Below are 24,112 nucleotides of genomic sequence, written 5' to 3' on the forward strand. Positions count from 1 at the left end.
CTTTGCTCTGGGTCAGGTCCTCGCTTCACCCTCTGCCTGGACTTAACCTATGTCATGATGTCATAACGTACGTCGGGGCCTAGTTGGCACCAAATGCCCCGGTGAGAAGTAAAGAGATAATTCAAGAAGTGAGTCTAGAGTCGATTGGTTCATCCTTGGTCCTGTTGGCTTTAGTTGTATCCAGTGTGTACGGGGGTCAAGGGCGTCCAACTATGGGGGAACTCACGTAAGACTACCGTCTTCTCTCCAGTTGCCAGCACTCACGGTTTGGGTGATGTTCACATGTGGTCACAAAACCTCTGCCAACATGGAGATCGGCACTTTCAATGTCTTACCAGCGGTTACACGGCCCGGCCATTAACAATGAAAGTGCTTGTATGTGGAGTCATCTGCTGGCCACACCTAACTCCAGGTGTCATTTTTGGCAGCACTTCGCCTATGATGAAGAATGAACGAAGCCTCAGACAGCAGAGGAGCACCAGGTCCTTCTATCTCAGAAAAGGCTGGTATCTGCAGCTTCATCCCCCTCCTCCAAAAGTATTAATCCTTCCTTGATGGGGCTTATTTTCTGTTTTAGAAAATTTTCAGAACTTTGTAAAAAAAAAAGAAAAATTTTGTTTGCACTAAAACTTTTATTTCTCTGATAACAAAGACATGCCGGGAATGGTTTTTTTTTGTTTTTTTTTTAATTGGTATATGTAATATTTTGTTTGCTTTCTGTTGCATTTTTTTTTTGGGTGAGATGCCTTGATAGAAAAATAACCAATCTAGACATTTTATTTTTCTTTTGTTACAGCATTTACTAGTTTCATTTTATATTGATTGAATTTTTGCAGCCAAAGCAATGCGGAATAGACTTTTTATTATTATCATTATTTATATTATTATTATTGTAGTAGTATCATCTTATTTATTATCATTAATATTTATGTATTGGTAGAATTACCATTATAATTGTTACAATTATCATCAGTATCATTATTAATTATTAATCATACTTTCCATTATTTATGCTTTGTTAATATCAATCATTATTTATTTATGTATTAATAGAATTACCATTATAATTTGTACAAATATCATTATTAATTGCTATTATTTATGTATTAGTAGAATCACCATTATCATTTTACTATCATTATTAATCATAATTGTCGTTATTTATGTCAATGTTAATCATTATTTATGCATTATTATTTGTGTTATTATTTATGTATTTATTTTTCATCATCATCATCATTATTATTATTGTTATTTATTTTGTATTTTTGGGGGGGTTTGGTGAATTTAACTTAAAAAAATATATGTTTTACATGTTTTTACGTCTTTGGTTAAATTGAATCTGCAATTGTTTGGTTGCTTGTAGTATAGACTGCAATGTGAAAGCTTCACCCGCCATGTGACGGGGCACAATGAGCAGTCAGTAAAGATGATCCCACACCAGATTTCACAATAAACACTGTCTACATTATTAAATAGGTCTCAAACTTGATGAAGCTGGTGTACTTACTTTGAAAATTCATGTCACATCACAGTAACAGTTCAATCCTTTTTGGACATTTTTACTCTTCTGAGATAAAATGGAGCAATTAATAACAACATGGCTACTTAAAAAAAAAAAAAATTTTGTACAAAAACAGCGCCACTCCTGCTCACAGGTTGTGTGTGGTATTGCAGCTCATAATTACTTCTATGGAACTGCGCTGAAAAAAAACCTCCATTTGTTTTTCTCTGATCCTAAACATTAGGGCAACAAGAGGGTAATGAATCATTTGTTAAAAAAGCAAATTTTTTTTTGTAGTCGCAGAACTATTTTAGGGTTAACCCGAAAATGGGTTTTCTGTAAAGAACCTTAGGGGAATAGACGCGTTTTTGAAGTTCTCCTAAGGCGGTGTGCACACGGTGACTTTTTCCTGAGTTTTTGGAGCAAAAAACGAAGCGGAAAGTTTTTGAAAAAAAGTTTTGAGATTTGGAGAGTTTCCACTAGAAATCCTCCTCGAAAAACTCAATGCGCCGCAAGCGGAAGAGCTGAGCCCCGCGGATCTGCTGGTTCTCCACGTTGAGCGTGCATGACGGCCCTCCCCAAAAACATACAGGCGCACCTGAAACCGTATCATTCCTGTATGAGCCGCGTCACGTCACACGCCTAGAGATGAGCACACAGTGGAATCACCCTGGGGGCCGGGTTTTCACAGCCTTCACCTGAGCAACATGTTTTTTTTTTGTTTTGTTTTTTGCAATCTCCCCAGGGTCGGAATGAGCTCAGGTGTGCGCTACATGTCACAACCTTACCAGAAAGTCCAACCCTGAAAGGGTTAACCCCAGGAATCCTGGGGAGGAGGTGTAAGCTGTAGGTTCGGGGAGGAGTTCTCTACACCTGTGTCAATAGGTAACCGGTTCCCCATACTGATCTGTGGTGACCAGACAGGAGGTTCTGCAGCGGCTGCCACACTGCAGAGGACGGGTAAGAAATCACTGCTGTCAGCTGCGGGCTCATTCCTGCCCCGTACGGTATGTGTATATATATATATTTTTTTTTTTCTTCATTTAATTGTATTATAATTTTATATTGTTTTTATATTATTAGGTCATGCAGTATTTTTATTTTGTTTCTGTTCTTTTATTTGCGACTGTTTTTTATAATACATAATTTTCTTTTTTCATTTACATTTGGTTCGTGATTATAACTAAGGATGACATTTATTTTTTCCCCCTAAGGCAAGGGGTGTAATAATTGCTATTTTATAGTCTTTAAGGTAGACTTAAGCCAGCCGAGTTCCAGTTATAACCTAACGTGGATACAGAGGAAGGCAAAAGCCTCATGGGGTAGACATCAATAGCCGCATATTAGGGGTTTATATTACTTCTTGACTCTACGTGCAGCGATCGGACCAGTTCTCTGAATTAACGTCTCATCACAGGATCTAGTGCCCATAACCTAAAAGACTATAATTTTTCAAGAAAAACATCAAGGCCCTCCTTTTTCTAGTGAATCAATAATTGCAAAATCATGTGGAAGAGCGTTCCATAGTCTCACTGCTCTTACAGTAAATAATCCATAGTCTCACTGCTCTTACAGTATAGAATCCATACTCTCACTGCTCTTACAGTAAAGAACCCATAGTCTCACTGCTCTTACAGTAAAGAACCCATAGTCTCACTGCTCTTACAGTAAAGAATCCATAGTCTAACTGCTCTTACAGTATAGAATCCATAGTCTCACTGCTCTTACAGTACAGAATCCATAGTCTCACTGCTCTTACAGTACAGAATCCATAGTCTCACTGCTCTTACAGTACAGAATCCATAGTCTCACTGCTCTTACAGTACAGAATCCATAGTCTCACTGCTCTTACAGTACAGAATCCATAGTCTCACTGCTCTTACAGTACAGAATCCATAGTCTCACTGCTCTTACAGTACAGAATCCATAGTCTCACTGCTCGCGCAGTAAAGAATCCATAGTCTCACTGCTCGCGCAGTAAAGAATCCATAGTCTCACTGCTCTTACAGTACAGAATCCATAGTCTCACTGCTTGCGCAGTACAGAATCCATAGTCTCACTGCTCGCGCAGTAAAGAATCCATAGTCTCACTGCTCGCGCAGTAAAGAATTTGGGTGTACATCCATGTTGTGTATAGTTCTGTCATCACACAACTTGATAATCGCAGCAGCGTTTTCATCTCACTTGCGTGTGCGGAGGACGTTCACTTTTGTAGCAGCGGTGGGCAGCACTATATACGTGGATTGACGTGGGCACCAATTTTGGATACATTGGCATCTGCACAGAGATGAGACACGTTCCTAAATTCGATCTTTGGCACACTGGACATTGATAATACCACTGCAGAATGGCACGCGCCCCTGTCCTTGGCATAGACTGTAACGCAAGGCGATGGCAGATATTTGGGGGCCTGTTTTGTGGAAGGTGACGCTAACGGAGCCCTAATGATACATTTTGTACATGAGAAGAGACACTTGTCAGTCGAGTTCTGCCGATCCCAGGTTCTTTCTCTTTGATCAGGAGGAATCCACGACAACCGGCCCCTCCCTGTGTAATAATAGCCAATTTTTGAGATTCTTTGCTCACCCGACGGACCATGAAATGTTTTCTTTGGATCTATCGAGCGTCATTTATCATATTCTAAACACCTTTCTATGCCGTTAGTCACAGCCTTGCCCTTTTTGAAATGCCATCCTAGTACTAGAACTCAGGGTAGGGCATTCCAGAGCTTCACTGCTGTAACTGTAGAGAACCCTCTATGAAGAACCCTATGACCTGGACTTTGCCAGCAACTTTCGGCATCTGCCATTGATCAGTGATCTATAAAAATGGTCTCTAGTTGTTTAACCCCTTAGAGGGTTCCCTCTGTCGGCTCATCAGCCCGTCTGTAGCACAATCATCGGGGTGGGTCGATGCCTTACTATAGCAGCCAAGGACCTTATAAAGGACCACCAGTTTGTTGTAGAACTCCAGCCTGGTCTAATACTTTCCCTGTCGATTGTATTAGTGATATTCCTCTAAAATACCAGGAGTCTTGATGCATTATAGAAGTAATCAGACGATCGTTGCTACAAATCTCTGGGGAGAGGGCGAAGAAAAGGGAGGAAGAAAAAGTCAAAATTAGGTTTATTAAAGAAACAAAAATCCAATCCACAAAAGAAAAAAGAATAAAAGCAGTAAACAAAAATAAGAGGGAAAAAAATATTTCTATTGCTTCTTTTTCCCATTTCTATCAGAAAGAGATAATAAAATTTAATAAGTTATGCCTCATTAAAAACTCCATATTATCCCTCAAAATTTAAGGGGAAAAGTAACAGCTATGGCTAAAGCCGAGTTCACATTACATCTAGGTCGCACGTTGGGTGTCCCCTGGTTAGGAAAGATCTGTCACACTCTCCTCTGAAGCTGCTATGACATGTGGCGTAAATGTGAACTTTAGCCTAAAAGCTATAATAAAAAAATAAAATAAAGCAAAGGTAGCTGCATCTTTATGGCCCCAAATACGTGCAGAAGAGTCCTGAGTTCCTGAACTACCCCAATGACGTCTGTTTACTGCTCCACTGCTGCAGTGCCGCTGTCATGAGGCACCATATGACCACACTCTCCAGAGGGGTAGGGCCTAGTTGTAAAAGTGTGCATACCCTTGAGTCACAAAAGGTAAAAATACTTTATGTAAAAAGTTTGGTGCCTTCTTTGGATATATGATGCATCCAAATGTGTCCTGCAGATAAAAGAATGCACTTTACTTAGAGGAGGAACTTCCCAATTTGCACCATTCTTGGCATTATACTATTTATTCATTTATTTTACTCACTTATATAGCGGCATTAATTCCACAGACATCATCATCGCTGTCCCCATTGGGGCTCACACTCGAGATTCCCTATCAGTAAGTGTTTGGAGTGTGGGAGGAAAGCAGGAAACCCAGGCAAACACAGGGGAGAACATACAAACTCCTTGCAGAGGTTGTCCTTGGTGGGATTTGAACCTATTATTATTATTATTATTACTATTATTGAAGCTTTGTTTTCAATTGATTATAACTACTTAGTACTCTGCGTGCACAAGGGTGTAGTGTTCTCAATAGATTTGTATCTAACTGGCACCGAAAGCCAAATACATGCATCAAATTTATATAGAAGCCTGAACCTCGGTACATTTTGAGTACCTTACTCCAGCAGGACAAAGGTTGCGGTTCCCAGGTCTTCACTTGATTATGACTACTAAGTACTCTGAGTGCACAAAGGTGTAACGTTCAGATCCAAATCCATTCAGATCAGCACGGAAAGCTGAAAAGATGCATCAAGTTTATTTAGAAGACTACACCTCCTGATACATTTTGTGTACCTTGCTGCAGCAGGACAAAGGTTGCTGCTCCCAGTTCTTCATTTGGTAATGAGTCGTAACCAAATGAAGAACTGGGAACAGCAACCTTTGTCCTGCTGCGGTAAGTTACACAAAATGTATCAACAGGTGCACTCTGCTAAATAAGCTTGATGCATCTTTTCAGCTGAACTGCTGATCAGATCAGAATCCATTCAGAACGTTACACCCTTGTGCACTCGGAGTACTTAGTAGTCAGAATTTATGACTACTAAGTACTCCGAGTGCACAAAGGTGAACATTTTGAATGGATTTTGATCTGATCGTCATGGAAAGCTGGGAACTAATTATAAGAGTACACCTCTTGATACTTTTTGTGTACCTAACTCCAGTAGGATATAGTTGCTGTTCTCAGTGGGGGGGGGTCTGGCTATATAGGTATCCCACAGGTCAGTGCAATGAAGGCGCCTCTGTGTCCCCTTCATAATACATCGATGAGCAGCCCCCATGGTCCCTGGTAATGATTTCTGAGGGCAATACCTGGCAATGCTTCCATAGTTGCCTTATTTCGGATCGGTACAATAGATATGGCCGCGTCCACCAAGCTTTAAAGATACAATCAACTGTTAATTTGGTGTTTTAGTTCTCCGCTTGTTCCTCGTGCACGATAATTGTCCCTAATGTAACCTGAACCCCTGGTAACTCTCTCACGTCATAACTTCATACCTGAATTTATAGCTGATGCCTTTGAGAAAAAAACACTTTTTAACCCCTCGCTTCTGGAGCCAACTTTCATTTTTGCACTTTCTTTTTTTTCCTCTAAGAACCATAGCTTTTTTTACTTTTCTGTCTCGATAAAGCAATATTTATGTAGGACGAGTTTTAGTTTTAATTCTATATTTTGATTGCATTATTATGAACGCGGTGATATCAAATGTTGTTCTTATTTTTTTTATTTTATTTCTGTAGTTTTCCAACTTTAATATTATTTTATACATTTGATCTCTTATGCTAGTATTGCAATATATATAGCGAAAATTGTGGTCTTTGCTCAGTGTACAGCCAAGCCTCAGAGGAGGACCAAGATGGCTGTCGCAGGGGCTTTCCGCAGGCCTCTGGCCATCATAGTGACCCATCGGTGCCCCACTTTTAGGACAAGCCGCAGTTTCTGCTGTGGATTCGATAGTTGGGGTTTACTGTGTAACTCCATAACAAATCTGCCACCTGAGGATTTAAAGTGGACTATAAAAATGTTTATTTTTTTTATTTTTTTTATTACCTGGTGTAAATGCCGCTGTTCTCCTAAATTCGGTGTCATTTTCCTCTTTTTCCTGCGCCTCTCCGTTCCTAAGATATGGCTTCTTTTCCTGCTATATAAAGCTTAGGCAACTGGGTGTGGTCCTCATGATGACACGCCCACGAAGAGATAGGAATCATGCCCACTTGGCTAAAAAAGACTAGATTTATAGACCAGGATGAAGGAGGCCGTATCTCATGAACGGAGAGGCGCAGGGACAAAAGAAAAACATCGCCGGATTCAGGAGAACAGCGGCTTTTACACCAGGTAATAAAATTACATACTTATGGGAAATGAGAGGTTTACTTTTAAATCCACATCACAAATTAATTTTCCATGGAGGCTCTGGATGGATTTTCTCTGCAATTTGTAGATTAAATTTATTAAAATCACACCCTGCCGTGCCATATGCCCAGCTATTAAAAGTGACACGTGTCCTACCGGGCAAAGTGCCAGACACGTGTCGCAGCATACAAATTGTTAGCGCTCCAGTCTTCTCCCCCTTATACCGTGCAGGCACATTTCCTTACACATGCAGAAACAGCCATAGTCCATCAGTTCTACCTGTAGAATACTCCTATTCCTGTCGGACCATTGTACCTTCTAATGGGACATTTCAGAGCCCCCCAGATCGAGATCCGTGGAGGTCCAAGAGGTCTGAGCACCAGCGATCGGCAAGTCATCACCTACTCTACGGAAAGAGGCATCTTCGACACTCCCAGATCACTTTGTCTCTAGATCTCAAAGGATTCCAAAAGACCAGGAATGTGATTCCTTGGCCACTTTGTGGGTTGGTGTAAATTTATCTGATGAATCAAAAAAATAATTATTTGCAAAATTAAGAGCGGACTGAAGTGCAATTTTCTTGCATGTTCAGACAATACCACGGGTGTGTTTGTAGTCAGTAGCTATGGCGATGCCATAGCTCTGCATAGCAGCTGAATACCAAAATTATCAGAATAAACAATAATGCTGATTTTTCTAATAAGTGTTTTAGCTGATTCCAGAGCAGGATTCACAGTTGCACTGCTCAGTATCGCTGTATAACGTTCTCCATGCTGCTGCCTCTACTGAACATGTGCTACATACAGACAGGAGAGCAGGAATCCCTCTTGTTTGTGTGTGCGCTGTGCATGGTAGTCATCATGGCAGATAGTCTCCAACCAGCAGCTCAGAGACAACTGAAAATCAGAGATAACAAAGGGGAAAACTGGTGAAAAATGCAGGATACGAGTCAAATAATGTCCAGAAATAGTGTTATGCCTCACATGCTCTCACAGGAGAGGTCACCTGAATCTACAGGTATGATTTAAACTGTACTCCATTCACATCCAGAGCTGCCATCAAATTTTTTTTCTGGTTACCAAAGTCACGCAACATAATTTTAGGCAGCTTTGGATGTGACTGAGGTGCGATAGTTCTGCAGAAAACGACCTGAGATTATTTCAGTGAATTCTCTATTCAGCACTGAGATAACAAAACTAAGCTAGAACTCGACTTATTTAGCATGATATTACTTTGTGTTTTACTGTTTATCTTATTTCAGAGGTAAACGCCCTCTAGGCTGTATGAGATATATATATGAGATATATATATATGAGATATATATATATATATATATATATATATATATATATATATAGATATATATATATATATATATATATATATATATATATATAGATATAATTTTTATTTTTTTATTTTTTTTTTTTGTCAGATTAATAAGAGTTCAGAACTCCTTTACGTACAAACACAACTGAACCTGAACATTGAACAGAGTTATATTGTCAGATCCGTGACTCATGTTTGTTTTCAAGTAAAGATAATCTACGCCCAGACTAACGTAAGAGATATAAAAAATTACTATAATGCTGTCCAATCTGTACAAGAATATAACTACTATAATACTGCCCCCTATGTACAGGAATATAACTACTATAATACTGCCCCTATGTACAAGAATATAACTACTATAATACTGCTCCTATGTACAAGAATATAACTACTATAATACTGCCCCTATGTACAAGAATATAACTACTATAATACTGCCCCCTATGTACAGGAATATAACTACTATAATACTGCTCCTATGTACAAGAATATAACTACTATAATACTGCCCTCATGTACAAGAATATAACTACTATAATACTGCCCCTATGTACAGGAATATAACTACTATAATACTGCTCCTATGTACAAGAATATAACTACTATAATACTGCCCCCTATGTACAAGAATATAACTACTATAATACTGCCACCTATGTACAGGAATATAACTACTATAATACTGCCCCCTATGTACAAGAATATAACTACTATAATACTGCCCCTATGTACAGGAATATAACTACTATAATACTGCTCCTATGTACAAGAATATAACTACTATAATACTGCCCCCTATGTACAAGAATATAACTACTATAATACTGCCCCCTATGTACAGGAATATAACTACTATAATACTGCCCCTATGTACAAGAATATAACTACTATAATACTGCTCCTATGTACAAGAATATAACTACTATAATACTGCCCCTATGTACAAGAATATAACTACTATAATACTGCCCCCTATGTACAGGAATATAACTACTATAATACTGCTCCTATGTACAAGAATATAACTACTATAATACTGCCCTCATGTACAAGAATATAACTACTATAATACTGCCCCTATGTACAGGAATATAACTACTATAATACTGCTCCTATGTACAAGAATATAACTACTATAATACTGCTCCTATGTACAAGAATATAACTACTATAATACTGCTCCTATGTACAAGAATATAACTACTGTAATACTGCTCCTATGTACAAGAATATAACTACTATAATACTGCTCCCTATGTACAAGAATATAACTACTATAATACTGCTCCCTATGTACAGGAATATAACTACTATAATACTGCCCCCTATGTACAAGAATATAATTACTATAATACTGCCCCTATGTACAAGAATATAACTACTATAATACTGCCCCCTATGTACAAGAATATAACTGCTATAATACTGCTCCTATGTACAAGAATATAACTGCTATAATACTGCCCCTATATAGGAGTATAACTGCTATCTTACTGTGGATCTTTAGATATATACGTTGTTTTGGTTTGCGCTCTGTGTGCTGTATTATTTGGGCAGTGTCTCCTTTGATGATACAGAAGCAGGCAGGCTCATTAGTAAATCTCGCCTGTGACGGTTTTCTGTACTTGTCCCGCTGACCCCAGTGGACGTCATTATGTTGTGCACAGTCAGATTCTTCGGTCTTGTCATTCAGCATCCACCATGTAATGAGCTGTCAGGGGATTTAAATTCCTCCTTCGATATTACTAAATATAAGGATTCTATTATCTGTGTGTGGTTTCACCGTTCGAATCTTGTTGTGTACAAAATATTTAGTGATGCCCCTTTTATTATTCACCTAACAAGAGGATAATTGTGTAGAAGTGAACAGCGTGTTTGTGACTGCAGTGTATGGCTGTATTGTGTTCATAGACTCAATTCATAGCATTCACTTTTTTGTCCAAGACCCGACGAGTAATTACTGGCGCTTGATCTGTAAATTTGGCACTAATTACATACATAGTATATAGCGGTTGTAAGTCCCGGCCCAACAGCAGTTTTTGAGACCCAAACTATTAGCATCATATACTATTCAGTATGTTTGAGATGCTGTTACTTCTTGAGGTTGCAATATGGACGAGAAAATATAACTGCTATAATATCATCTGAATTTTCCCTTAACCTAGTCCTTAAAGTAAAACTGCTGTTTAGGTTTTATTTCATTATGTTTTATTAATTTTTGTATCATTAGTCAATATTATAAACGTGAAAATCAGAAACTTTGTAATATATTTTATCAGAGAAATACGATTCTTTCTCCTCCTGAACTGATCTTTCATTCTCAAAATTTTTCAGTTCACAGGTAAAATTTTTCTACAGGGAGTAAAGACTTTCCCAATACTGAGATGACTGTTGGTGCTCATAAATTCTATGGAGCTTGCAATGGAATGTGTTCCTCTAGCTCCTCCCCTCCCCTCCATAGAATGTCTGAGTGTTCCTCTAGCTCCTTCCCCCAATAGAATGTCTGTGTTCCTCTAGCTCCTCCTCTCCACAGAATAGTTGTTCCTCTATCTCCTCCCTTCCATAGAATGCCTGTGTTCCTCTAGCTCAGTGTTTCACAAACTCCAGTCCTCACGGACCCCACAGGTCATGTTCTCAGGATTTCCTTAGTATTGCACAGGTGGTGGAAGTTTCATCAAGCCCTTAGGAATTCTCTCACCTGTGCAACACGATGGAAATCTTGAAAACATGACCTGTGGAGTCTGTGAGGACTGGAGTTCAGGAAACACTGCTCTAGCTCCCCCCTTCCATAGAATGTCTTTGTTCCACTTGCTCCTCCCCTGAATAGAATGTCTGTGTTCCTCTAGCTTCTCCTCCCCATAGAATGTCTGTTCCTCTAGCTCCTCCTCTCCATAGAATGTGTTCCACTAGCTCCTCCCCTCTCCATAGAATGTCTGTCTGTTCCTCTAGCTCCTTCCCTCTCTATAGAATGCCTGTGTGTTCCCCCTAGCTAGTTTAAGTAATCTCAACATACAGAGATTGAATAAGGCTTAATAATACTGCCATACCACTACTATGTGCAAATAGTAAAACAATATCAAACCGGAATTGCGCAGCCCCTATTGTAGTGTGAGCGTGCACGTGACATGAGCGTGCTTTACAGGTATGCAGGGTGGGGTCACCTGCTGCACGGAGAAGCGGCTTTCCTAGATTTGCCCCCAATTGTGTCACAGATCTGGAGACCTTTTCATCCATAGATGTGAGTGATATCAGCCGCTCCTGCGCCGTCATTAGTCGCTGACGTCTGCATGCGATCTATAGGCAATGACTTAAGAACGTCGTAGGCACGGCATGAAAATACCAGATACAAGTCACTCCCAGAAATATGCATCTCCTCTGACTATAATTCAGGTGCTCCGTTATCTCTGGAACACAATGTGAAATATACATCTGCGTGACGTGAGCGTTAATTTATCTGCAGTACAACATGAGCATTTATTGTCAAGTGACCTAGCAGTCAGCCATAAAACGTTGGGAGCCTGCTATGTCCTCACTTTGGGTAGTAATGAGAGTCAGCTTCCCCTAGAAGGAAAACTATCTCACGTCATAAAAAGAGCGTTCCATCTGTTGTCGGCTTTTCTTTTCTTTTCTTTTTTTTCCGCAAATACTAAAAAATCCTGATCAAGTTTATTTTGGTCCAAACCACCAAGTAGAAGTGAGCGAATCAAATTCACTATAGATTTCATTAGAAAAAAAAAAATTGGATTGGCTGGAATTTGTTAATCAATTTGCTCGATTACACTAATGGCAATCCTTTATCTGGATTCTTTGATAGAGCTGAGAAGGGGTTAAAAAATAATAAAATATTACTCGCCTCGCCCCTCACCTGTCCTGCACTGTAAGCTCACAGGAGGGGCGACAAAGACGCGTGTGCGGCCTCATCAGCATGGGATGTGCCAGAATGCTGAGCGAGTGAGCCAGGCGGCAGACGAGGCGCTGAGGCGGCAGGACAGGTAAAGGTAGAATTGAGTATAATAATTTTTTTTTTAACCCCTTTCTGGCCACCTGTTTGTTATTCTTTAGGGTTTGGAGAGCCTGATAAACATCTTTTAATGGCGATCGGGGCCACGTTCCATTTACATTGAATTAATTTGAGGCGAATCATATTTACCCTAATGAATTCATGTGAATCTCTAGAATTCGAATATCCGGACATTTGCTCATGTCTAACACCAAAACCATCAAATTGGAGGGGATTATACAAATATGTTCCAAAGTGTTTTTTGTTAAGTATTCCTGGGCGGTGTGATGGTATGGCATAAAATTTTGTCTTGGTCATTTTATACTCCAGTGAAACCAACCTTAAGCCGGCCATACACATTAGATGGCTGTCAGTCGGATGATGCGTCGGCCACCTCTACTTGCTCTCCCACACTCTTCTCTTTTATTAAAGCAGCTTATTTCTGGAAGAGCCATGCAATCAGGAGTCTTAAATCGAACATATCCAATTGACATCTCTCCCAATAATCGGTTGACCAGCGCTCCCATACACATCAAACTATCGACCAAACCCATCGATATCGGTGAGTTTGGCCGGCATTAGTCTAATGTGTAAGGGGAGGCTTAAGAGTGGTCACTTTATAAAGCTGGGTGCCAAATTCTTGTTTGGTCAACCACCAATCCTCCAGACACCCCACACAACGCACAATCTATCGACAGTCCTAGGAAATTCGACAGAAGGAGGATAATAAGCAAGTGCCAGACATCTCTGGGTGCCGAGAACAAACTACAATCATGGCAGAATTTTCCCCACTAGTCCATATTGTATCCAGGGTGGGTGATACATTGCCCATTATTTGAGCATTAACCTTTTCTGATCCACGTTGATCAATTGATTATTAAGACAAATGGGTTTTCCTATAGTCACAGTAGATTAAGCAGCCGCCGAGGTCTGAGGCCCTGACATCTGCTGATAAATCTGCCGATCGATAAATCACTCCTTGTGCACACTGAATGTCCGCGTAGGCTGCAGTCCGGGGAGTAACGTGAAACGCCTGCACCCCTATACAAAATCTGTACCAGGTCCCCGACCCTCTGCCATACGGTGGAGATCTCAGCTACTCTCATCAAAGCACTTTTTTTTTATGCTGCCTTCAATATTTAATAAGAGAAAAATGAAAAATTGTTGAAGTTCATAAAATATAACATATTTGGTATTGGCGCTTAACTGTCCAAACTAATAAAATATTCCAACATTATCGCCACGTGTGACCTCGCGCTGGTTCTCAATTTCCATCCAACCCTAGTTACCTAGAAATTTCTCACCCAGACATGCAACATCTATAAAAAAAAAACCCGTAATAAAGCGTTAAATACCGGCGCTCCTACAGTAAAGCAATTAACGTCACCTTCCAGGTTCTTGGTAATAACAGTGCGGAGATGCAGCAGACGCGGGTTTGTCGTTGCTTCTGCCATCTGTGACATTTTTGAGCTCTAACGTTCTATCGTTCATTCCCCATGTGAAGGCTTGTGGTTTTTTATTTTTTCCAGTTTTTGTTTTTGCAGGACAAGTTATAATTTTGAGTGCAGCAATCTATTATACTAAGGAATCGGAGGGAGTGGGGGGCAAAAAAAAATCTTTTTGGAACAAAATGAGGAAAACCATTCCATTGCGGTTGCTTGAGTTTTTGTTCTCTTTATGACGATTACAGCGATACTGAATTTTAATTTTAAATATTTGACTTTTTAAAAAAAAAAAAATAAATGCAATAAAATTGCATTGTGTGGTCAGACTTTTTTTTTTTTGTTTGTTTGTTTTTTTTCTGCCAATTGAGCTGTGCGAGGTCTTATTTCGGGCAGATTATTTTATTTTTTTACTGCTACCATTCCGTTGTATATATGACATTATTAATGCTTTTTATTACTTTTTTCTTTTTTACGCTGTTGACCAAATTGCAAAAACGGCAATACTAAATGCTTTCTTTTTTTTTTTTTTTTTTAAATTTGGAGAACGCCGAAAAAAGTGGCGAATTCAACGTTTGTTTTTTTTAATTTTTTTTTTTTATTAATTTTTATTTTTAAGCTTTTTTTTGATTCCACTATGGAATTTGAACCTACGACTGCAGTCATAGGAGCTGCACTCGGATACTGTAGTGTAGTTACATTTATATTATCTCCTTTTACGCTATTGCCTGGTTTTCTGACACCGAATTGTATGAGAATTTCTTGACCGTAGGGTGCGTTACTTGGGGGAAACAGTTGCTGCTTCCAACCTTGCTTGCCAACATGGAGCCCATGGAAAGAGGTAGCCCTTTGTAGGCTGAACACGTAGGTGAGCGGGAATGGGGCAAACCTAAAGTAGGAGCCTTCCTTTATCCACTGACCCCATGGGGGTAGCCTTATGGTATTTTTTTTCCACTTAAAGAGAACATGTTACCAGGTTAAATGTATTTAGTATTTTCTCTTACTTTACTCCCGTTACTCCCTTGAATATTCCACTTTTTGTTTTTTTTTCAAATCTGCCATACGGTTCCCGAGATATGGTCATTTTTACGTTTTACTGCAAATCTGTACGATCTTTGACAAAGAGGTGCGGTTAGTAGGTTAATTATGCAGAGCAGCCTACAAACACGCCCCTGAACATTCCATAAGCACCTCCCCCTTGGTAAGACTGTAAAAATTAGCACCAAATAAAAAAGTCCTTTTCTCTGGAACCGAAATGTTAAAAAAAAAAAAAAAAAAAAAAAATTTGAACATTTAGGGGAGCGGCGGGAATAAAATTAAAAGCAAAAAATGGACACTTTTGACAGGTCCTATGTAAGAAATGATTATAAGACAATGATGTCACCAGCATGGGACAGCTTCTGAATGAATGTTACGTGTATTGTCCATTTTTATTCTGGCAGGTTCTAAGGTGACGAGGTCTCCCCCCCGATTACTTCCTTTCGGAATATGTAAATTCGCATTTGAGTCTTCTAAACTTCCTCCGTCTGTAAATAGCTTTATTCTCAATTTTCCTAAATGTCACTCCAATATGAAAGTACATGCCAGTGACGGGACATTTTCTTCTACTTTGCATTCCGAGAAAACAATACATTTGCTGCAGGCGGATTTCGGGTTTTTCTGTTTGCTTTGTTTTGTGTACGCGTCTCCAATGGTTGTCTTTGTCAAATAACGAGTAATTCCTCTTTCCCGCACATACGACTGTGTCAGCGAGAAGTGACTACTAGGGTTGAGCGACTTTTACTTTTTTAGAGTCGAGTCGGGTTTCGCGAAACCCGACTCATCTCAAAAGTCGAGTCGAGTGAAATCGGCCGATTATCGCGAAAAGTCGGGGATCGACCGAAACACGAAACCCAATGCAAAGTCAATGGGAAATCTCTCTCTCTCTCTCTCTCTCTCCCTCTCCCTCTCCCCCTCTCCCCCTCTCCCCCTCTCCCCCTCCCCCTCTCCCCCTCTCCCCCTCTCCCCCTCTCTCCCTCTCTCCCTCTCTCCCTCTCTCCCTCTCTCCCTCTCTCCCTCTCTCCCTCTCTCCCTCTCTCCCTCTCTCCCTCTCTCCCTCTCTCCCTTTCTCCCTCTCTCCCACCTGGGGATGCCCCTACATAATCTGTGCCCCCTTCTCTGCTCGGGAAAGCTTTGAATTTGCCAGATTGCAACTGAAAAATTGGGATAGTCTCAAAAATTTGGACAGTTGACAACTATGACCCCCTTCTAGTTGTGGCTTCTAGGGTCGAAAAATGGTTCAAGGGGTTAAATTCAGCACACCGGATCCTTCCCTTGACAGCATAGAAATATGGGGGAGTCATCCAGTTCCACCAAAATTTTGGGTATTAAAGGATATTCTCAACAATATTAAGTTTTTCTCTATAGTCTGCTGATCGTTGGGGTCCATGTGCTGGTAATGGGGGTCTGAAGTCCAATCCTTAATAGAGGAGAGGTGCTCATATTTGGCCTTTACTTTATTTATTTTCTCCGGGGGTTGATGACAATAGCCGAGCGCGGTGCTTGAAAAGTCCCATTGACAACAAATGGAGCAGAGGCCAAATATATATAATCAGGACTGGGCTACAGAGCCCCTTTCTCATAGTTTCAGAGCCCCAATCTTGGGATCATTTTTATTATTAATTTTTGCGGATACCAGCGATAGGGCCCCAAACAGAGAGGGGATAACTAAATTTAATTGATAATTTCTTCTTTTATACATCATCTTGCAATTATAATATGCTCGAAGTCTTATTGACGAATATTCAGGATGGGGCTGCAAAGCCACATTCTTCTGGTTCCAGAGCCCCGATTTTAGGATGATTTCATTTTTTTTTTTGATCATTGGTGGTCTCAGTGAACTGACCCCAGTATATGGAGGGGGATAGACAGCATCTTGAGATCATAATGTGGGAACATTTTCCCTACAATAATCGCTACTGACAACATTTGGAAAGTTGCTAAGAAATAGGAAACAAATTGATAGAATGTGACTGCAGCAACAGACTACGCAGGATTTGTTTGTAGTCTGTTACCATGGAGATACATAATCCGAGATTTCACTTTTTCTATTTTAGAGCTATTAATAATGGCTGCTGTGCAGAAATGGACTTTACTGTCCCATTATATATTTTTTTACATGAAGCCTATTAATTTGGGTGATCATAAAATACATGATTTCAATTACTACATAACGTGGATCTCATGGATCCTCTGGCCAAATCTATGCCCCAAACCTACCATGTGCAACTAAGTATTTTGACATCTTTTTGGCAAATCCAGGCACCTTCAAAAACCATGTGATAAGTTGAAGGTCGGCATTTCTGACTTTGACTATTCCCTCCAGTAGAAAGCAAAGTTACATTGTGACACAACTATCCGCTAAGTTATGTGACGACTTTTATCTATGTATTTAGCTCTCCAATGTTTTTTTTAATTTTTTTTACAATTTTGCTTATTTTTTGTTTGTTGTATTTTCTATTACCTTTTTTTTTTTTTTTTAATTTTCCTCACATTTTTGTTTGTGTATATCTCGCCCCCGCTTATGCTTTGGGTGCAGATTGTCTGAGTGCCTGTGTTGCTGCTTCACTACCTCATTTTCCAGGTCATTTAGGTAATTGGTTATTTATTGAGCATTTTATGCAAAACAGCCGTTCATTATTGACTGAAACAACAAAGCTCAATCCTGTGGCTCCTCTTTATAAGCAGCCATGTAAGGAAAGAAATCAATAACCGTAAGGCTGTTACATTTACCTTTGCTCTTCTTCCAAACAATTAAATTAACCCTCAATAAATCGAAGTACTTAAAGGCATTGTTTAGGAGTTGAAAAACATGGCTGCTTCCTTCCAAAAACAACAAAAACCAGCAAAAAGTAAAGATGAATGGTGAAAAAAGAGTATGCAAATTGGCTCTCCTCCAGAAGGACAAGAACTGTCTCCTTGGCTTTAGTCCTTGGTCTTCTTTACTTGCAGAGTAGATGTCTCCAGTAAGAGGCAAAAAAAATGGTCTTGGGGCCACAAGTTTACTTGTTACACCCCACTCCAGCCACTTTTCTTGTCTAGATCTGTGGCCAGCTTTAATCTACCCTGAAACATAGTCCTCCTCTCATTACCTGTGGCAGTAGTCCCTGAGGACTAGTTCCAAAATATCAGCTATCGGATCATTTCAACTACATGAATTTATGGACCCACTCAGGACCCCCTTACAGCACCCATATATTTTTTTTTAAAAACACAAGGAAGTGACTTTTTTTTGCATTTATAGGGGTATTCCCAACTCAAAGATCCTATCCCAATATGTAGTAGGTATAATAATAATAATAATAATAATATTATTATTAGCAAATACCTTCAATTAGAAATGTATAGTTTTTCTGATTTGCTATGTCTCTTTCCTCATGTGCAGGCAATGCAGGACCTTAGGTATCCATGGCTACGATCACTGATATAGTGACAGTTAGATTGCTAGTGGTTGTAACCATAGATACCTAAGGTCCTGCGATCCCTGCACATAAGCAAAGAGATGTAGCGAATCAGAAGAACTATACTACATTTCTAATTGGAGGTATTTTGGTAATAATATTATTACTTGTAGATTGTGAGCCCTCGCGGGCAGGGTCCTCTCTCCTCTTGTACCAGTTGTGACCTGTATTGTTTAAGATTTGTACTCGTTTTTATTATGTATACCCCTCCTCACATGTAAAGCGCCATGGAATAAATGGTGCTATAATGATAAATAATAATACTAATTACACCTACTACATATTAGGATAGGATTATGGAGGTGGGAGTACCCCTTATTAAATGCATTCATTTTGGGTTAAAAATAAATTTTGACTTCTAAAAATAATGAACTTTCTCTTTCAGGGCTCATATGAAGTGAAGACGTTGGACTCTGTACTTGATTCTTCTTAAAAGATAATTGAAGAAATGTATCCGGTACGTGATGGAATTTATCATAAGAAATTGTAGAGATTTTCCACCCCCAAAAAATACAATTAACGAAAATTTATATGGATTTCAAGTTTGTGATATCCATAATGCTAAAATTCTAAATTTACAGAAGACCCTTTATTTCAAGACTCTTCTTGCTCTGGAAATCCCTCTAGTTCATTGATTAAAATGGAGAACGTGTAATACCTCATTTCTCCTGCGGAGGTGCTGTAGGGAATTAATCTATAAGGGAACATGACTGCAATTGTTTATTATTGGGGTTACATTCCATGAACCACTTATTATTGGGAGTTGGGACTCTTCCTACCGGGGTGAAAAAGAAGTATGGTGAAAAAAAAGTGCCAGAGCATTGTAGAACTGTCCAGCTTTATTTCGTGAAGTGGTAATTCCTTTTTAAGTAGTCGGTGTTTGCGGTGTGTAAAATGTGCACCTCAGGCAAGGCAAAGGCCATTATATCTTAATCCCTCGCTCACGTCCGGCTAATTATTTCTCTTTCCGTTTATTTTGTGATTAATGAGTAATCTCCTGGAATGAAGGGCGAACAAATCACAGCGTCGGCAAACATGAAACTGAGCGTTAAAGTAACAGGCAGATCTGGTGACCGAGCCCGAAAATGTGTCTGGAGGTTTATTGGAGACGTCCTGTGCAGATCCTCATGGATCCACATCGGGGCCAAATTATATTAACTGGTGTAGGGTGACAAAAGGGGCGAGAAATGCCGGATGGAGGATCCCTGATCGTGTCGTGTAGCGTTCTATAGAACCATAATTGTCGCCATCCACAAGACTGACGTAAAAGCTTCTCTGTTTCTTATAGAATCGGCCCCCCTATTATGACAATAACGGGTACCAGCCGGAACATAACATCTACGATAGCCAAAGTCCATACAATATATATCAACCGTATCCTATTCCTCCACCTAATGTCTCCCCGGTGCCACAGTACTTACCTCAAGTGACTCCTCATCAGTCTGTGGCAGCAAATCAGCAGGCAAAATCCGAAACATGGTGCTCGCCAAGTAAGTGATCGACCGGCAAACATACATGTGGTTCTCCTAAGAGGCTGAATAATATATACGTGTTTCTACACTGTCTCCTATGTACAAAAATATAACTACTATAATACTGCCCCCTATGTACAAGAATATAACTACTATAATACTGCACCTATGTACAAGAATATAACTACTATAATACTGCCCCTATATACAAGAATATAACTACTATAATACTGCCCCCTATGTACAAGAATATAACTACTATAATACTGCCCCTATATACAAGAATATAACTACTATAATACTGCCCCTATGTACAAGAATATAACTACTATAATACTGCCCCTATATACAAGAATATAACTACTATAATACTGCCCCTATGTACAAGAATATAACTACTATAATACTGCTCCTATATACAAGAATATAGCTACTATAATACTGCCCCTATGTACAAGAATATAACTACTATAATACTGTCCCTATGTACAAGAATATAACTACTATAATACTGCTCCTATGTACAAGAATATAACTACTATAATACTGCCCCTATGTACAAGAATATAACTACTATAATACTGCCCCTATGTACAAGAATATAACTACTATAATACTGCTCCTATGTACAAGAATATAACTACTATAATACTGCCCCTATGTACAAGAATATAACTACTATAATACTGCCCCTATATACAAGAATATAACTACTATAATACTGCCCCTATGTACAAGAATATAACTACTATAATACTGCTCCTATGTACAAGAATATAACTACTACAACACTGCCCCTATGTACAAGAATATAACTACTATAATACTGCTCCTATGTACAAGAATATAACTACTATAATACTGCTCCTATGTACAAGAATATAACTACTATAATACTGCCCCTATGTACAAGAATATAACTACTATAATACTGCCCCTATGTACAAGAATATAACTACTATAATGCTGCCCCTATGTACAAGAATATAACTACTATAATACTGCCCCTATGTGCAAGAATATAACTACTATAATACTGCTCCTATGTACAAGAATATAACTACTATAATACTGCTCCTATGTACAAGAATATAACTATTGAATTAACGTATTTTGCTCTGTGCTTTTATCTTTCAGGTAGGCAAAAGATTATCTTCATAGTTGCAGCAATCATCATCCTGGTCATTATTGCTGCAGTTCTCTGCTGGTATTTTTGTAAGTTTTTATTTATAGCTAAACTTTTTACATTTTATGGGGGCAAAAACCTCCCCAACCGTGTTTATTGCTGATGGCCACTAGAGGCAGCAATATTTCGAGTTACAAAAATCCATCTCGGTGAGCTCCCTCTATTGGTGACTGCAGAGCACCAGGTGTTTTTTTTTTCATTTGTTTAAGATATTTAAAAAAAATAAATCTAACAAATCTTACACCAAATAACATATTAATCCCCTTTCCTACATTGAGCGTAATAATATGCCCACGTCGGGCTCTCCATGTTTGGTGCGGGCTCCGGCGCTAAGCCTGCTTCTTTCCAGGGACATGACAGCTGATATGTGCCCGCAACAGCTGCGGGTGGATTAGCGATCCACCCTCGGCTGTTAACTAGTTAAATGCCGATGTCAATTTCTGATAGCAGCATTTAACTCGCGCTAACCGGAGGTGCGTCACTAATCCTGCCCATCGGTGACCCCGTCACATAATCGCAGGTCACCCGTGGGTCGGCATGACAACCAGAGGTCTCCAGCAGACCTCTGTGGTTGTCATAGCCAGATATGAGCGTCGCCCAGTGGTCGCCTATTGAAGCATGCAAAAAGTAAAGATTTAAAAAAAAAAAAAAAAAATTAATAAAATAAAAAGTTCAAATCATCCCCTCCCCTTTTCGCCCCATTCAAAATAAAACAATTAAAAATCAAACCTACACATATTTGGTATCGCCACATTCAGAGTCGTCCGATCTATCAATATAAAAAAAGAATTCACCTGATCGCTAAACTGCATAATGAGAAAAAAAAGTACAAACGCCAGAAATACGTTTTTTTGGTCGTCATAACATTGCATTAAAATTCGATAGCGGGCGATCAAAAGATCGTATCGGCACCAAAATGGTATAATTAAAAGCATCAGCTCGGCGCGCAAAAAATAAGACCTCACCCGACCCGAGATCACGAAAATTGGAGACGCTAAAGGCATCAGAATAAAGCTTGATTTTTTATTTATTTTTATTTTTTAACAAACTTTGGAATTTTTTTTCACCACTTACGGTAGATTAAAAAAAAACAAAAAAAAAAAAAAAAACCTAGACATGTTTGGTGTCTATGAACTCATTATCACCTGGAGAATCATAATGTCAGGTCAGCTTTAGAATTTAGTGAACGTAGTAAAAAGGCCAAACAAAAAACCGGTGTGGGATTGCACTTTTTTTTTTTTGCAATTTCACCGCACTTGGAATTTTTTCCCCATTTTCCAGTACACGACATGTTAAAACCAATGGTGTTGTTGAAAAGTACAACTCGTCCCGCAAAAAACGAGCCCTCACACGGCCATATTGGCAGAAAAATAAAACAAAAGTTATGGCTCTGGGAAGAAGGTGGAGCAAAAAAAAACGAAAACGCAAAAACTGAAATACCCCAGGTCGTTAAGGGGTTAACGAATGCAAAAATGTAAAATCGTATGATTTTATTCTTCCTCGTATTTTCTTTGTGTAGTGACTTCAAGGTGTGAAAAGAAATGTGGCGCCTCGTCGACGTGTGTCCGCTCCTCTCAGTGGTGTGATGGTGCAGATGACTGCCCCAATGGGGAGGATGAGACATATTGTGGTATGTAGGGAGAAAACTACCAGTTATGGGCTGTAATACCATCTACCACCACAGGGGGGAGTATGCATCACTGCTGTCAGCAGTAGTAAAACTCCCATGTAGTGATCGCCCTCTAGTGGCTGCTGTAAGAATACAGCCTGCATCTGATGTTATTCTTATGGTTTGTGGTTTTCGACTCCAAATTTTCATCGATAAGAAAAAAATAAAACCTGTCATAAGGGTAAAATAAATGTAAAAAATGTTTTTGCTCACCAATAAAAAGAAATAAATAATAACAATGTGATATAGCTCCCACATAATAGTTATGTGAGAAGTTCTGTATATGATCGTAGTATTTAGGAACTGTATGCTTGTATTATGTGGGAACCATATGGCAGTATTACGTGGGGACTGTAATGCAGTAATATGTGGGAAGCATATGGCAGTATTATTTTGTAAGTACGTGGCCATATTATATGATTATTGTATGCGGTAGTATGTGGAAACTATATAACAGTATTATGTAGAAAGTACAGTGCAGTATTATATGGGGAATGTATGAAAGTTATATGATGGAAGTATTATGTCATAACTACTTGGTAGTATTATTTAAGAACTATATGCTCATATTATGTCAGAACATAATCCTCCCCTCCTCCTTCAAACACTCTATCATTACTCCATTACTAAAGAAACCCACCCTGGACCCATCCTGCACAAACAACTACAGACCGGTCTCCAATCTCCCCTTCATCTCTAAACTCTTGGAGCGCCTGATATACTCCCGCCTTACCCGTTACCTCTCCACTCACTCCCTCCTAGACCCTTCACAGTCCGGTTTCCGCCCCCTACATTCGACAGAAACTGCCCTCATCAAGGTGACCAATGACCTTCTGACAGCAAAACGTAATGGTGACCACTCTCTGCTCATTCTTCTCGACCTTTCTGCAGCTTTCGACACTGTTGACCACACTCTCCTACTCTCTAGGCTCCAGTCACTAGGCATTAAGGACACTGCTCTCTCCTGGTTCTCCTCCTATCTTTCCGACCGTTCCTTCAGTGTTCTGTCCTCTGGCTCCACTTCATCTCCTCTTCCTCTCACTGTTGGGGTACCTCAGGGCTCAGTCCTTGGCCCCCTTCTCTTCTCCCTCTACACGGCCCCA

General features: G+C 39.4%; 1 protein-coding gene across 3 annotated transcripts in view; it reads left to right on the forward strand.

Moving 5' to 3' along the window:
• The window catches only part of TMPRSS2 (transmembrane serine protease 2), a 65,372-nt gene that overhangs the window by 22,509 nt on the left and 18,751 nt on the right, over window positions 1-24,112 (forward strand). Inside the window, exons 1-5 of one of the 3 annotated variants that reach the window (XM_069760704.1) lie at window positions 2,377-2,511; window positions 19,068-19,139; window positions 19,971-20,172; window positions 21,292-21,369; window positions 22,860-22,970. In XM_069760704.1, the coding sequence (XP_069616805.1) occupies window positions 19,131-19,139; window positions 19,971-20,172; window positions 21,292-21,369; window positions 22,860-22,970 (400 nt within the window). In that variant the 5' untranslated portion in view covers window positions 2,377-2,511; window positions 19,068-19,130. Of the gene's footprint in view, window positions 1-2,376; window positions 2,512-19,067; window positions 19,140-19,970; window positions 20,173-21,291; window positions 21,370-22,859; window positions 22,971-24,112 lie in introns of those variants that run through there. The other 2 variants (XM_069760705.1, XM_069760706.1) reach the window with 2 other exon arrangements.

This window comes from Ranitomeya imitator, chromosome 3 (assembly GCF_032444005.1).
Source record: "Ranitomeya imitator isolate aRanImi1 chromosome 3, aRanImi1.pri, whole genome shotgun sequence".
Taxonomy (NCBI): Eukaryota; Metazoa; Chordata; class Amphibia; order Anura; family Dendrobatidae; genus Ranitomeya; species Ranitomeya imitator.